A 13324-nucleotide genomic window follows, 5' to 3' on the forward strand; every position below is an offset into this window, starting at 1 on the left:
AATGTCCATCAATGATAGACTGGATTAAGAAAATGTGGCACATATACACCATGGAATACTATGCAGCCATAAGAAAGGATGAGTTCATGTCCTTTGTAGGGACATGGATGAAGCTGGAAACCATCATTCTCAGCAAACTATTATAAGGACAAAAAACACCGCATGTTCTCACTCATAGGTGGGAATTGAACAATGAGAACACTTGGACACAGAAAGGGGAACATGACACACTGGGGCCTGTTGTGGGGTGGGGGTAGAGGGGAGGGATAGCATTAGGAGATATACCTAATATAAATGATGAGTTAATGGGTGCAGCACACCAACATGGCACATGTATACATATGGAACAAACCTGCATGTTGTGCACATGTACCCTAGAACTTAAAGTATAATTAAAAAAAAAGAAAGAATTGCCAACAAATTTGAATGTGAAATATTTGAAAGGTCAAAGCTGTAAAAAACTCTACTTAATTTTTAAGAATATTTTAGGTAATATTAAAATACTAAAAATACTAAAAATAGTTAATTATTGTCCTAAAAAAAATGGGACAACAGACACTAGGGAATACAAGAGGAGGCAGGAAGGGAGGGGAGTAAGGGTTGGAAAAAGCCATTTATTGGGTACCATGCTTAGTACCTGAGTGACATATTCATTCATGCTCCAAATCTTAGCATTGTGTAATACACCTTTGTAACAAACCTGCACATGTGTGCCCTGATTCTAAAATAAAAGTGAAAAAAAAAAAAAAGATAAGACTGACCTCTTCAAATCTAACATTATCCTGAGGCAATAGGATACTTACTTTCCTTAGCAAATATGAATATCTACCAACTAGAAAATTGTAACACGTATAAGAAAATGCACAGGATCTCCCCACTCAAATATGCTAATCCAGTAACAGTTTTCATAAACAGTTAACGACAAAAATTGAAAATTAAAACTTACTAGCCATTTTGCTCAAAATGTTATAGCAGTTAATGAGTTTTCTGTTTGTTTCCAGTTATACTTTGGCAATGAAAAAAATGATTCAAAACCAAAGGTACATTGTTAGGCTGAGGTCTTAACCTGGCAATCAAGGATTCCTAAGGCTGAGCTTTGTAGTTACATGTGCACCTTTCTGGAAGATAAAAATTCCAAGTTTCTCAAAGGAGTCTGTGACTCAAAATATTTAGAATAGACAGCAGTCTCAGTTTTTCATAATCATTTTTCTTGTGCTTTATTTTAGTTAACTAATACAGTTAATATGCTATAATACCTTGAATAGAATGGATAATCGATATTATTATATATAAAAATTGTTAAAAGAGAAATGTTACCTGATTCACTGTAAGACAACTGAATTTAGTTGTAGAAAAGGTATCTATTTCAAGTAAGAATCACTGTATGGTAGGTCATGATTTCTCAGTCACAGCGTCCTTTTTAAACGATGGTGGTCATGTGGTAGTCAGAGCATTTTTAAGACTGCTCTCTTACTGTTCCCAACTGTTTTCCTACTATAAACTGTCAATCGACCCTCCTTTCTTTTTTCCATCTCATTCTCTGTAACTATTAGAGAAAATCATGGGAACAAACCTATACTGGAATAAGGAGTTTTGAGTTCTGCTATTAGCTAGTTGTGAGGTACGGGTTAATTAATCTTTGATTCTCATTGTCTCATCTTTAAAATAAAGAGACCCATTACATTATCTCTAAAGTCACTTACACTCTAAAATTTTACAATAAAACACATAAAATTGCTTGATACTATAAAAATAAAAAGGCAGATATCATAAGATTATATAAGACTATGATAGCCATTTTATTAATATACATATTTTGTGTTTTAATTGAAACTTTTTAAAACTTTATGCAAATCAACAAACATTGGATTAAATTAGGGATCACATACTGGCTGCCCAGCTCCTTCAGATGGGTTTATTTGGCTCGTGTGGTCCTTCTACTCTTTTTAAAAAATTTGTATTAGCTGCCAACACCAAAAAATTAGGAAATGTCATTATTAACTGGTTTTGTGACTTCTGATTAAAAACATTAGAAAATCTGGGGACCTGGGTACACATTCTCACATAGCACCATCAGCAAAAGCTGAGTCACAGCTGCCCTTACATATGGGACAAGCACTCCCTTGTTTGTCATAATCCACCCAGACCAGTTCCTTATTTATATTCCTTTGGTAGTCCCTCAGGGGCATCTTTGCTTGGAATCCCTGGCACAGACAAGGTAGGGACAGAGGGCTACTCTCAGGAGCAGACATTCTAGAACATTGTTTCTCAACCTTTCTTCCTTATCTCGCTCCCTCCACCCCAGTAATCTTTATAGACCACTTTTTCTAATCACAATCCCCATGAATTTTTTCTGGTTCTAAAGAAAGCAGAGTATATTAATTTCATTATTGTCTTTTAGGTTTCTAAAACATGACTTAACAAGAACACTGGAGAACATTTTTGAAACCAAAAAATTAGAAAACCTCATAACAGTATCATGTCCCTATAAGAGCTGCCATTTGTTAAAGGTCTACAGTAAGCCACACCCTTTGTGTGGGTAGAAGGGGTTGTCTTCATTTACACTATTTTCATTTTTGCAAAGTACATTCCAGTCCTTGATATGGATATACTTTTTCAAACAATTATAAATTAGCATTGATTCACATACACAGTTATTGGATGCTTCCAATTTTAATGTGCACACAAATCGCCTGGGGATCTTGTTAAACACAGATTCTAATTCAGTTGGTGGAACTGGGGCCACAGGTGCCGTATGTCTTTTTTTTAAATAACAGCTTTATTGAGATTTAATTTATGTATTATAAAAGTCACCTATTTGAAGTATGCAATTTAATGGGTTTTTAAGCATATTCACAGCGTTGTGCAACCATCACCCCAATAAGTTTCAGAACATTTCATCACCCCAAAAGAAACCCTACACCTTCTAGCAGTCACTCTCCATTTCCCTCCAATATCTTCCCACTCCCTACCCCAAGCCCTAGGCAACCACTAACATACCTTATGTCTCCATAGATTTGCTGATTCTGGATATTTCATAAAAATGGAATCACATGGTACCCTATACATTTTAATATTGCAAATATACTGTGTATCTGTGTATGTACTGTATGTATGCCTGTGCTGTATGCATAAGAAGAATAGTATGTGTTCATCTCCAAGAACCAATTTTCTTCCCCTTGAAGGCAATATCCTCCTCCTTAAGAATGCATGTTCTAGGACATGACTTTCAAGGAAAAGCCCCTTTTCAATTGCTCTGTGACTTTCTGGCACCTCCTATATGGTTCTAAGAACATTCTTTTTTCCCTCAAATGGAGCCTGACACCGGTAGACATTGGTGAATAAACAAACAGATGATGACACTACCAGAATCATTTGTATAATCTTGTACAACGAGAAAACAGTTTTATGTTTGATGATTTCATTAAAATACTATTCATTATTTTGGAGGAAATATATAGTAGGACATAATTATCTTTCCTTTTTTTAAAATTCTGGGGTATTCTAGCCTATCCATGCTTCCCAGTGGACTCCATTGTCTCAAATCTCCAAATCCAAAAATTTGGTTGAAATAGGATGGCCAGATAAAATTCAGCATGCCCAGTTAAATTTGAATTTCAGTAAGTTTTAAGGGGCTGAGTTTTCTGAAATCTTTGACAATTTCATGGATAGTGTGTTGGGTGGGAAGAGCACTGGGCTGGCAGCTCAGAGACCTGGGTTCAAGTACTGTACTGTTTTTTTCTTTTTTTTCTTGTTTGTTTTCTGAAATAGAGTCTCCCTCTGTCGCCCAGGCTGGAGTGAAGTGGTGCAATCTCAGCTCCCTGCAACCTCCACCTCCTGGGTTGAAGCAATTCTTGTGCTACTCCCAAGTAGCTGGGATTACAGGTGTGTGTCACCACGCCCAGCTAATATTTGTATTTTTAGTAGAGACAGGGTTTCACCATGTTGGCCAGGCTGGTCTTGAACTCCTGACCTAAGGTGATCCGCCCGCCTTGGCCTCCCAAAGTGCTGGGGTTACAGGTATGAGCCAATGCACCCGGCCTGTACTGTTATTTAATTGCACTGGACAAGACAGGTAACATCTCTGATCTGGACCTTGATCTATAAATGGTCATCATACTTTTTGTATCATAGGGTTTTATGAAGATCAGATTTTGTTAAGTGCCTATTAAAAATCTTTTTTTTCTTTTTTTTTTTTTTTTTTTGACATGGAGTCTCACTCTCCCCCAGGCTGGAGTGTAGCAATGTGATCTTGGCTCACTACAACCTCCGCCTCCCCAGTTCAAGTGATCCTCCTGCCTGTCTCTTATACACATCTAGATGTGTATAAGAGACAGTCTTTTAATTGTGATGTTAGGGTGTCAATTTTAGATCTTTCCTGCTTTCTCTTGTAGGCATTTAGTGCTATAAATTTCCCTCTAAACACTGCTTTAGCTGTGTCCCAGAGATTCTGGTACGTTGTGTCTTTGTTCTCATTGGTTTCAAAGAACTTATTTATTTCTGCCTTAATTTCGTTATTTACTGAGTCATTCGGGAGCAGGTTATTCAGTTTCCATATCGTGCGGTTTTGAGTGAGTTTCTTAGTCCTGAGTTCTAAATTATTTTCCTTAAGAATGTTGAATATTGACCCCCCCACTCTCTTCTGGCTTGTAGGGTTTCTGCAGAGACATCTGCTGTTAGTCTGATGGGTTTCCCTTTGTGGGTTACCCGACCTTTCTCTCTCGCTGCCCTTAACATTTTTCCCTTCATTTCAACTTCGGTGAATCTGACAATTATGCGTCTTGGAGTTGCTCTTCTCAAGGAGTATCTTTGTGCTGTTCTCTGTATTTCCTGAATTTGAATGTTGGTCTGTCTTGCTAGGTTGGGGAAGTTCTCCTGGATAATATTCTGAAGAGTGTTTTCCAACTTGGTTTATTCTCCCCGTCACTTTCAGGTACACCAATCAAACGTAGGTTTGGTCTTTTCACATAGTCCCATATTTCTTGGAGGCTTTGTTCATTTCTTTTCATTCTTTTTTCTCTAATCTTGTGTTCATGCTTTATTTCATTAAGTTGATCTCCAGTCTCTGATATCCTTTCTTCTGCTTGATCGATTTGCTACTGATACTTATGTATGCTTCATGAAGTTCTCATGCTGTGTTTTTCAGCTCTATCAGGTAATTTATGTTTGTCTCTAAACTGGTTATTATAGTTAGCAATTCCTCTAACCTTTTTTCAAGGTTCCTAGCTTCGTTGCACTGGGTTACAACATGCTCCTTTAGCTTGGAAGAGTTTGGATAAACAACAGTTTTTTACATAAGTATGTCTTAAACATTGCATACTTACGCAAAAAATTGTTTATCTGAAATTCAAACTTCATACTTATGCTAAAAATTTATTTATACTTATGCTAAAAATTTATTCATAGTTTATCTAAAACTCAAATTTAATTTGGGCATTGTGTATATTTACTTGCTAATCTGGCCAGCCTAAGTTGGAGTAACAGCACTACATTAGGCAGCAATAACTAAGGGGTTATGAATGTGGACTGTAAAGCCAGACTGCCTGGGTTCATGTCTCAATTGTATTATTTAACAGCTGTGTGACCTTTAGCATATTACCTAGCCTTTCTGCTTCCACTCCCTCATATATAAAAAGGGGTACAACAATAACGCAAACCACGTAAGGGTTTTTTTTAAATAAAATAGAATACTAAAAAAAGTAAACAATTCAAAAGACAGGGAAAGAGGAAAAATATTAAATAAATAGTATGTGGGCTGGTGATAAGTACAACAGAGAAAAGTAAAGCAAGGAAGGAGGATAAAAGAGTCAGAAGGATTTTTCTTGGAGAAATAAGAAAAAAAAGAATCATAAGCAAATGTTAGATTAGTCAGAAAAAAGGCTCAGTAAAGTGATATTTAAATAAAAACTGAGTGGAAATGAGGATGAGGTTCAATTAAATAAGGAAGTCCACAAATTAGGAAGATAAGATCCCCATATTTGATAACCATGTCAGAGGAAAGCCTGACTCACCTGGGACCCAGCAGATGGCAGATTGTCTAACATCTCTGTGTTCCTCTTTTCTGCAGGGACAGAGTCCTGAGCAAGGAAACCTAGAAGGGAGAGAGGAATAACCATGAAATTGAGTCCTGTCTGGCAGCACTGACAGACACAGTGGCCAGCCACCCTCATGCCACCCTGTCCTGCCATGGGAAGGAACAGCAGCTCTAGAGTTCCTACGGTGAGAAAGACAGAAATCATTTCTCAATTCAATATAACAAGTTCCAAAAAAGAGCTCTAGTTATTTCCAAGCTCTAAATGCTTCAATGGCTCCCATGCCTTCCAAATAAAGTGAAAGTTCCCTCCACATCAGTCATTTCGGGCCTCACTGTCCAATCAAGATCACCACAGAACCTCTATTTCTCAACTGTAAAGCAGAAATAATGACAATACCTATACGGTAGCCCCCACTTATCTGAGGTTTTGCTTTCTGCAGTTTCAGTTACCCATGGTCAATTGGGGGTCAAAAATATTGAATGGAAAATTCCAGAAATAAATAATTCATATGTTATAAATTGTGTGCCATTCTGGTGATGCAATCTCACACTTTCCTGCTCTGTCCCACTTAGGACATGAATCCTCAGTGTGTCCACTCTGTATACACCACCTACCTGTTAGTCACTTATTAGCTGTCTTGGTTATCAAATCAACTGTCATGGTATCGCAGTGCTTGTGTTCATGTAGCCCTTATTTTACTTAATAATGCCCCCAAAGCACATAAGTAGTGATGCTAACCTACTGTTATAATTGTTCCATTTTATAACTAGTTGTTGTTAATATCTTACTGTGCCTAATTAGTAAACTTCATCATAAGTATGTATGCAGAGGAAAAGACATAGTATGTATAGGGTTTGATACTATCCACACTTTCAAGTGTGTTAGAATGTATGCCCCTCAGATAAGGGGAGTATACTATACCTCTAAGGGCTCTTGTGAGAATTAAACATTATATATGTAAGGCACACAGCAGGTATTTTGTTTGGTAAATGGCAGCTCTTATGATTAAGCCTTTCCTACATATTTTTCACTCATTGATCTAAAAGACAACCACCACGTTCCCTCAGGAGCCTTAACCTTGATGGCCTTCCTTGCCTATATATTCTCTTTTCTGGGTAAACCCTTCATTAATCTGTTGTTTATTTCTGGTACCCTAGGGAACTCTCTTTCCTTCTCACTGAACTCTAGCTTCATCAATAACCCAGTGCCTCTGGCCAAGTTTTTAGCCTCTGGGACAACATCCACTATATCTATATGAGGCACTCACTGTAACACTGCGATTAAGAGTACAGATGCTGGAGCCAGCAGCCTAAGTCTGAATCCTGACTGACAATTATTATTATAAGTTGTGGAACCACGGTCAAGTTGCTCAACCTCTTTATGCTTCTGGCTCCTGGTCTATGAAACGAAGGTAATACCTATTTCACAGAACTATTAATAGAAGAAAATGAATTAACATGAAAGAACACCTGTGATAATACATTAAAACATTCTAAGTGCTCAAGTGTTCACCGTCAGCATTTTTAAAATTCTTTTAATAATGTGGGAGCACAGAATGGGATTAATCATAATCCTTAGTTCATGATATGCTATCTTTATTGAGCCATGCATGGCCCTCGTGATTATTTTAAATCCATTTGTTTTTATTTTTAAGTATAATTAAGGCCTGTGAATTTACTATCCAACCCAAAACTAGAACATTCCCAATAACTTACATCTGCCTGTGTGCTTCTTTCATGTCCATACTCCAGCCTTCCCGCTAGAGATAAGTATGCTCTGAGGTCTGGTGTTTGTATTCATTTTTCCCTTGCTATATATATGCCCCAAACAATATTTTGCTTTTAGTTAGTATTACTTTTTTCAAAGGACTATAAAGACCCAGTGACTTTCTTTTCTCATTCTAGAAATACCTCCTTAGCTCTAATCTAATAACTTGAGTTTCTAAGATACCAGTCAAATTTTGGCAGAAGTTGAACTTCCAGTCTTTGTATCTCCCACATTTTATGCCCCCTTGCATCTAAAATTTAGCTAATCATTCTTGTTCTTGAATAGAAAGACTAAATAATGTAAAGACCAATTTTCCCAAATTTATACTTACTATATTAATGCCACAAGCAATCCCAGGAGATTTTTTTTGTAGTGTGTGTGTGTTGTTTTGTGTTGAAACTAAGGTTTACACTGGATAAGAAATGTGAGGCAAGGTGAACAAAGCTGGTACACTCAGAGAAATAGTAAATGTTAAAAGCAAAAACCAAACCCACACAGGCATAAAAAGGAATGAAATCATGTCCTCTGCAGCAACATGGTTGCAGCCGAAGCCATTATCCTAAGCAAATTAATACAGAATCTGCGGTGGTTCATGCCTATAATTCCAGCATTTTGGGAGGCCGAGGTGGGTGGATCACAAGGTCAGGAGTTCAAGACCAGCCTGGCCAACATGGTGAAACTCTGTCTCTACTAAAAATACAAAAATTAGCCAGGTGTGGTGGCGGGCGCCTATAATTCCAGCTACTCAGGAGGCTTAGGCAGGAGAATTGCTTGAACCCGGGAGGTGGAGGTTGCAGTGAGCTCAGATCGTGCCACTGCACTCTACCCTGGGTGACAGAGCAAGACTCCATCTCAAAAAAAAAAAAAAAAAGAAAAAGAGAAAACCAAACACTACATGTTTCCGCTTTTAAGTGGGAGCTAAACATTGGGTATACATGGACACTAAGATGGGAACAATAAACATGGAGAATTCCAAAAGGGGGTAAGGATGAAGGAGGGCAAAGGTTGAAAAACTGCCTATCCAGTACTATGTTCACTACTTGGGTGACAGAATCATTAGAAGCCCAAATTTCAGCATCATCCAATATACCCATGTAATAAACCTGCAAATGCATCCCTGAACTTAAAATAAAAATTTAAAAATTACCCAAACCCCAAATTTCTTTCATCTCACATGAGATTAGGCAGATCAGACTGAATGTATAAAATGCATTATTTCATTCATTCACTCAACAAATTTCTATTCAGCTCCCGTTATGTGCCAGGCATACAGCAGATATTCAATAAACAGAAGCAGCCAGTTGCTTCCTCCTTCTCACCTTCCTTCTCACATGCTTGAATAAAGTTTGCCACCATGGTTCCTGCCTCTTTGCTGTTCTTGGGCTGTTTTGACCTAACCCATGTCTGAATCTCCTCTGGCAGGATGCTCAGAAACTGTGCCAGCACTAGTTGCTCTATCATCTGCTCCTTAGTGAGGAGCTCCAGCTGCAGCCATTGCAAGCAGAACTCCTGGATTTGGCTCACAGCTTGATAAGGCCTATTCACTAACAGGTACTGAAAATCCCCAAACTTTTGAGGAGAAACTTTCAGTGTCTCTGTTTCTAGTTTCTTCTCTTGACCACGCATACAAAAGATTTAGGGATTCCTCAAGATATCCAAAACTCCTGTCACATCCGGCATCTCTACACCTTGGCCCTTTACAAGACAGAGCTACTCTTAAAGGCAGGCTGCTCTGGTACACAATGCTGTGGAAGATGGTGGGCAGAGTTGTATCAGCTGAAAGGATACAGAAACCTCAGGAACTGCAGAAATTATGTAGAGACTTACAACTAGCCTGCAGAGTTATGATTAGACAGTGGAGTGGAGGTGATCTGAGCAAGTATTACACAAAAGATAACAGCTATAAATAGCCAATCAACATAAAACAAGGCTAAACTTCATTAGTTATCAGAGATATAGGAATTAAAACCCCAATAGGGTAACACTACATACCCTCCAAAACGTCCAAAATGAAAAAGTCAGACAATACCAAGTGTTGGCAAGGAGATAGAGCCACAGTAGGCTGATATATTTGTATACTGGAATACTAAACAAAAAATACGAATGTAAGTTGCTGTTGAATGAAAGAAACCAGACTCAAAAAAAAGGTCCATATTATATGATTCCATTTATATAAAGGTCAAAAACAGGCAAAATAAACCTAAAGTGTTAGAATTCAGAATAGTGGCTGCTGTTAGGGGGAAGAGTGGTAATGACTGGAACCAGGCATGAGGGCTTCTGGAAACCTAGCAATGATCTGGACACAGTGTATTCACTTTCTGAAAACTGAGCTACGTATTTGTGGTTTGTGCTCTTTTCCGTATGTGTATGTCGCTAAACATTTTTTAGCTGTATTACAGTTGTAGGAAAACGTCAAGGTCATAGTATCAGTGGAAAAAGGAAACCTGTACATAACACTATACGCTTAACCATATAAAGCACAGAAAAGGCGGTAAAACAAAATACTGCGCCAGTGGGTTAAGGAAGAACAGTAATATTATAAGTAATTTTTACAGGTGATTTTGTACTTTCTCTGTCAAAACTATTTTCTGGCTTCAAGATGTTCTACAACAAACCTTCATTTCTTCTGTAATCAGATAAATAAAACATACCTTCCATAAAGGCTACACTCACTCTAAGAAACCATGAACAAAGATGCCACTTGGGGGAAACATTTTTTTCTTTTCTTCTCCCCACTAAAACTTACACCTTTTACTTCTATAATTTAACAGTTTTTCCATTTGAAAGCATTTATTTTTGTTTTCCATTATTATAAATCATAATATAATGAACATCACTGAAGCTAAGTATTTGTTCTCAAATTACACAGACAAAAGGGATAAACTGTTTTTAAAAGTTCTTGACACAATCTGCCAAATTTTCCTTTCAATGGCTTCTACCAACTTCTTCCAAACTCAATGTGTAAGATTACATCTCAGTCCACCTTACAAGCCAATAGTGCCATCTTCATGGGCCTGTAATTAGGTCAGTCACAAGGGCCCCATTCTCATAAAACCCACAGGCCTAGTTTAAGGCTTTACTGCCACTCTCTTGAAATTTTTCACAATTTTTTGGACAAGGAGCTCCACATTTTCATTTTGCACTAGGCCCTGCAAATTATGTAACTGGTTCCGCCAATCAAGAATATTATCATCCCTCAAAATCTGTTGTCAATTAGCCAGATTTAAAAATATATCATTTTATTCCTTAATTTTACATTTCTTTTGATTAATAATACGGCTTTCTCTTTGTTTCGGATTTACTAGCCAATTATAAATTGTTCATGTCCTTTGTGCTTCTTTCCATTGGGGTGTTTCTTTTCTTTCTTTTTTTTTTTTGAAGGCAGAATCTCGTTCAGTCGCCCAGGCTGGAGTGCAGTGGCGCAATCTTGGCTCACTGCAATCACTGCCTCCTGGGCTCAAGTGATTGTCAGGCCTCAGCCTCCAGCCTTGGGGTGAGTTCCGGGCCCACCAGCGCAGGGCCGTCCTGGGTCCCTCCCTGCACGGGCAGTGATTTTAGGGCAGTCAGACGCAGCCCTCGCCTCTGGAGTGGCTTTTCCACAAGGCCCCTGTAGGACCCGCCGCGGAGTCTCCCTCACGAAGCCGCGCGTTGCCCTGCACTGGATGCCTCTCGCGCCCTCACGGCCACTGGGGCTCGAGCCCCGCCCAGGCCGCTGGCTGGGCTGCCCGCGCGCCGGCCGCTCTCCTGCCCCGGGGCCCAGTGAACTCACCTCGCATGCCTCACGCCCTGGCCTGACTGAACGTCTCCACGCCCTGACCAAAACCAGCAGCGCATGCGCCGTGGCCGGCTTGCGCGTGCGCTCTGCGGTGCAGGGGGCTGAGGAACCGCAGCAGCTCGCAGCCAAGCGCCCTGTGAGACACGAGGATGGGGTTGGGACCGCGAGGAGAAGGGCGGCGACGAAGGAGGGCGCTCCTGTGACCTTCCTCCTTAAAACTAACGCCTTCTGTTGGTGGTGGGCGCCTGTAGTCCCAGCTACTGGAGAGGCTGAGGCAGGAGAATTGCTTGAACCCGGGAGGCGGAGGTTGCAGTGAGCCGAGATGGCGCCATTGCACTCCAGCCAGGGCGACAGAGCAAGACTCCGTCTCAAAAAAACAAAAACAAAAACAAACAAAACAACAAAAAAACTAACACCTTATGTAAGTTTTGGAGAGTTAATATGTTACTTAGAACTTGAGGATAAGTGTGTTTACTAAATAAAAAATAAAAAATAATAAACTAGATAATTTCAAAAATTTGAAAATATGTGGTAGTCAGTGAAAACCGTTCCTCACACCACATGTGCACCATTCACCAAAATTTTACCCCAAAAACATAGGTAACCACTGTAACTGATCTGAAGTGTCACACCAATGTTTCTTTATACCTGAAGAAGGAATGTATATGTGTATGTGTGTAAGGCTTCCCTCAGTATTCCTGGGGAATTTGTTTTAGGACCTCCAGGATATCAAATTTTGTGGACACTGAAGGCTCATGTAAAATGGCATAGTATTTGCATATAATCTATGCACATGCTTAGGCATACTTTAATTCATCTCTAGATTACTTACATTACCTAGTACAGTACCTACACATCATTCTTGTGGATTTGACAGTACGCAGCACACATGGCAAATTTAAATTGTGGTTTTTGGAACTTGGTGGAATTTTCTTCCAAATTTTTCTTTTTTTTTTTTTTTTTAACTTTGTTAGAGATGACGTCTCGCTTTGTCACCCAGGCTGGAGTGACAGAACAGTGGAGCCCCCGAAGCTGGATGCCACTGCTGCAGGATGGTCCCACTCATGCCCAAACCTCAAAGCTGGAGGCTGATCCCCACTGAACAGCGGGTCGGTCCTCTAGGCCCAGGAACGACCAAGCAAAGCTTCCCATCTGGCTGCTCACCCATGGGCAAGTGAGGCGAGCTTGCTCAGTGAGTCCACTAAAGGTTCCCCCAGGCAGTGAGGGGCAGGGAGGCTGACCATATGCCCAGGATGAGTGGGACAAAGAGCAGGCAAATGAAAGCATTGCCAGAAAAGGGTCTTGATCCAAATCCCAAAAGAGGGTTCTTGGATCTCGCACAGGAAGGAATTCAAGGCAAGTCACAGAGCACGGTGAAAAAGGCAAGTTTATTAGAAGCTATTCCATTACAGAGTAGGGCATCATCAGAAAGCAAGCAGACAAACACACCATCTTTGTTTTAAGATTTTAGGAGTCTTGTCTACATAAAGATTAAACTAAGCTGTGACTATGTGAGGGTGAGCTGAAGGCATGACAAAATTTATTACTCTTTTGATTTAAAGAGGCCGGGAACAGCGGCTCGGCCAGGCATGGTGGCTCACACCTGTAATCCCAGCACTATGGGAGGCCAAGGCAGGCAGATGACCTGAGGTCAAGAGTTTGAGACCAGCCTAATCAACATGGTGAAACTCCCTCTCTACTAAAAATATTTTTAAAAAAAAATAGCTGGGTGTGGTGGCGCACGCCT

General features: G+C 39.6%; 1 protein-coding gene across 1 annotated transcript in view; it reads right to left on the minus strand.

Annotated features, from left to right (window-relative positions):
* Positions 1 to 11711, minus strand: part of ZIM2 (zinc finger, imprinted 2) — a gene marked incomplete at its 5' end in the record, with an annotated part of 28145 nt that extends 16434 nt beyond the window's left edge. Inside the window, 3 exons of the mRNA XM_011997039.1 lie at positions 6012 to 6091; positions 9122 to 9415; positions 11313 to 11711. Coding sequence (XP_011852429.1) covers positions 6012 to 6091; positions 9122 to 9415; positions 11313 to 11711 — 773 coding nt within the window. The remainder of the gene's footprint in view (positions 1 to 6011; positions 6092 to 9121; positions 9416 to 11312) is intronic.
* Positions 11712 to 13324: the final 1613 nt, after the last annotated feature.

Source organism: Mandrillus leucophaeus, unplaced genomic scaffold, assembly GCF_000951045.1.
Source record: "Mandrillus leucophaeus isolate KB7577 unplaced genomic scaffold, Mleu.le_1.0 Scaffold53, whole genome shotgun sequence".
Taxonomy (NCBI): domain Eukaryota; kingdom Metazoa; phylum Chordata; class Mammalia; order Primates; family Cercopithecidae; genus Mandrillus; species Mandrillus leucophaeus.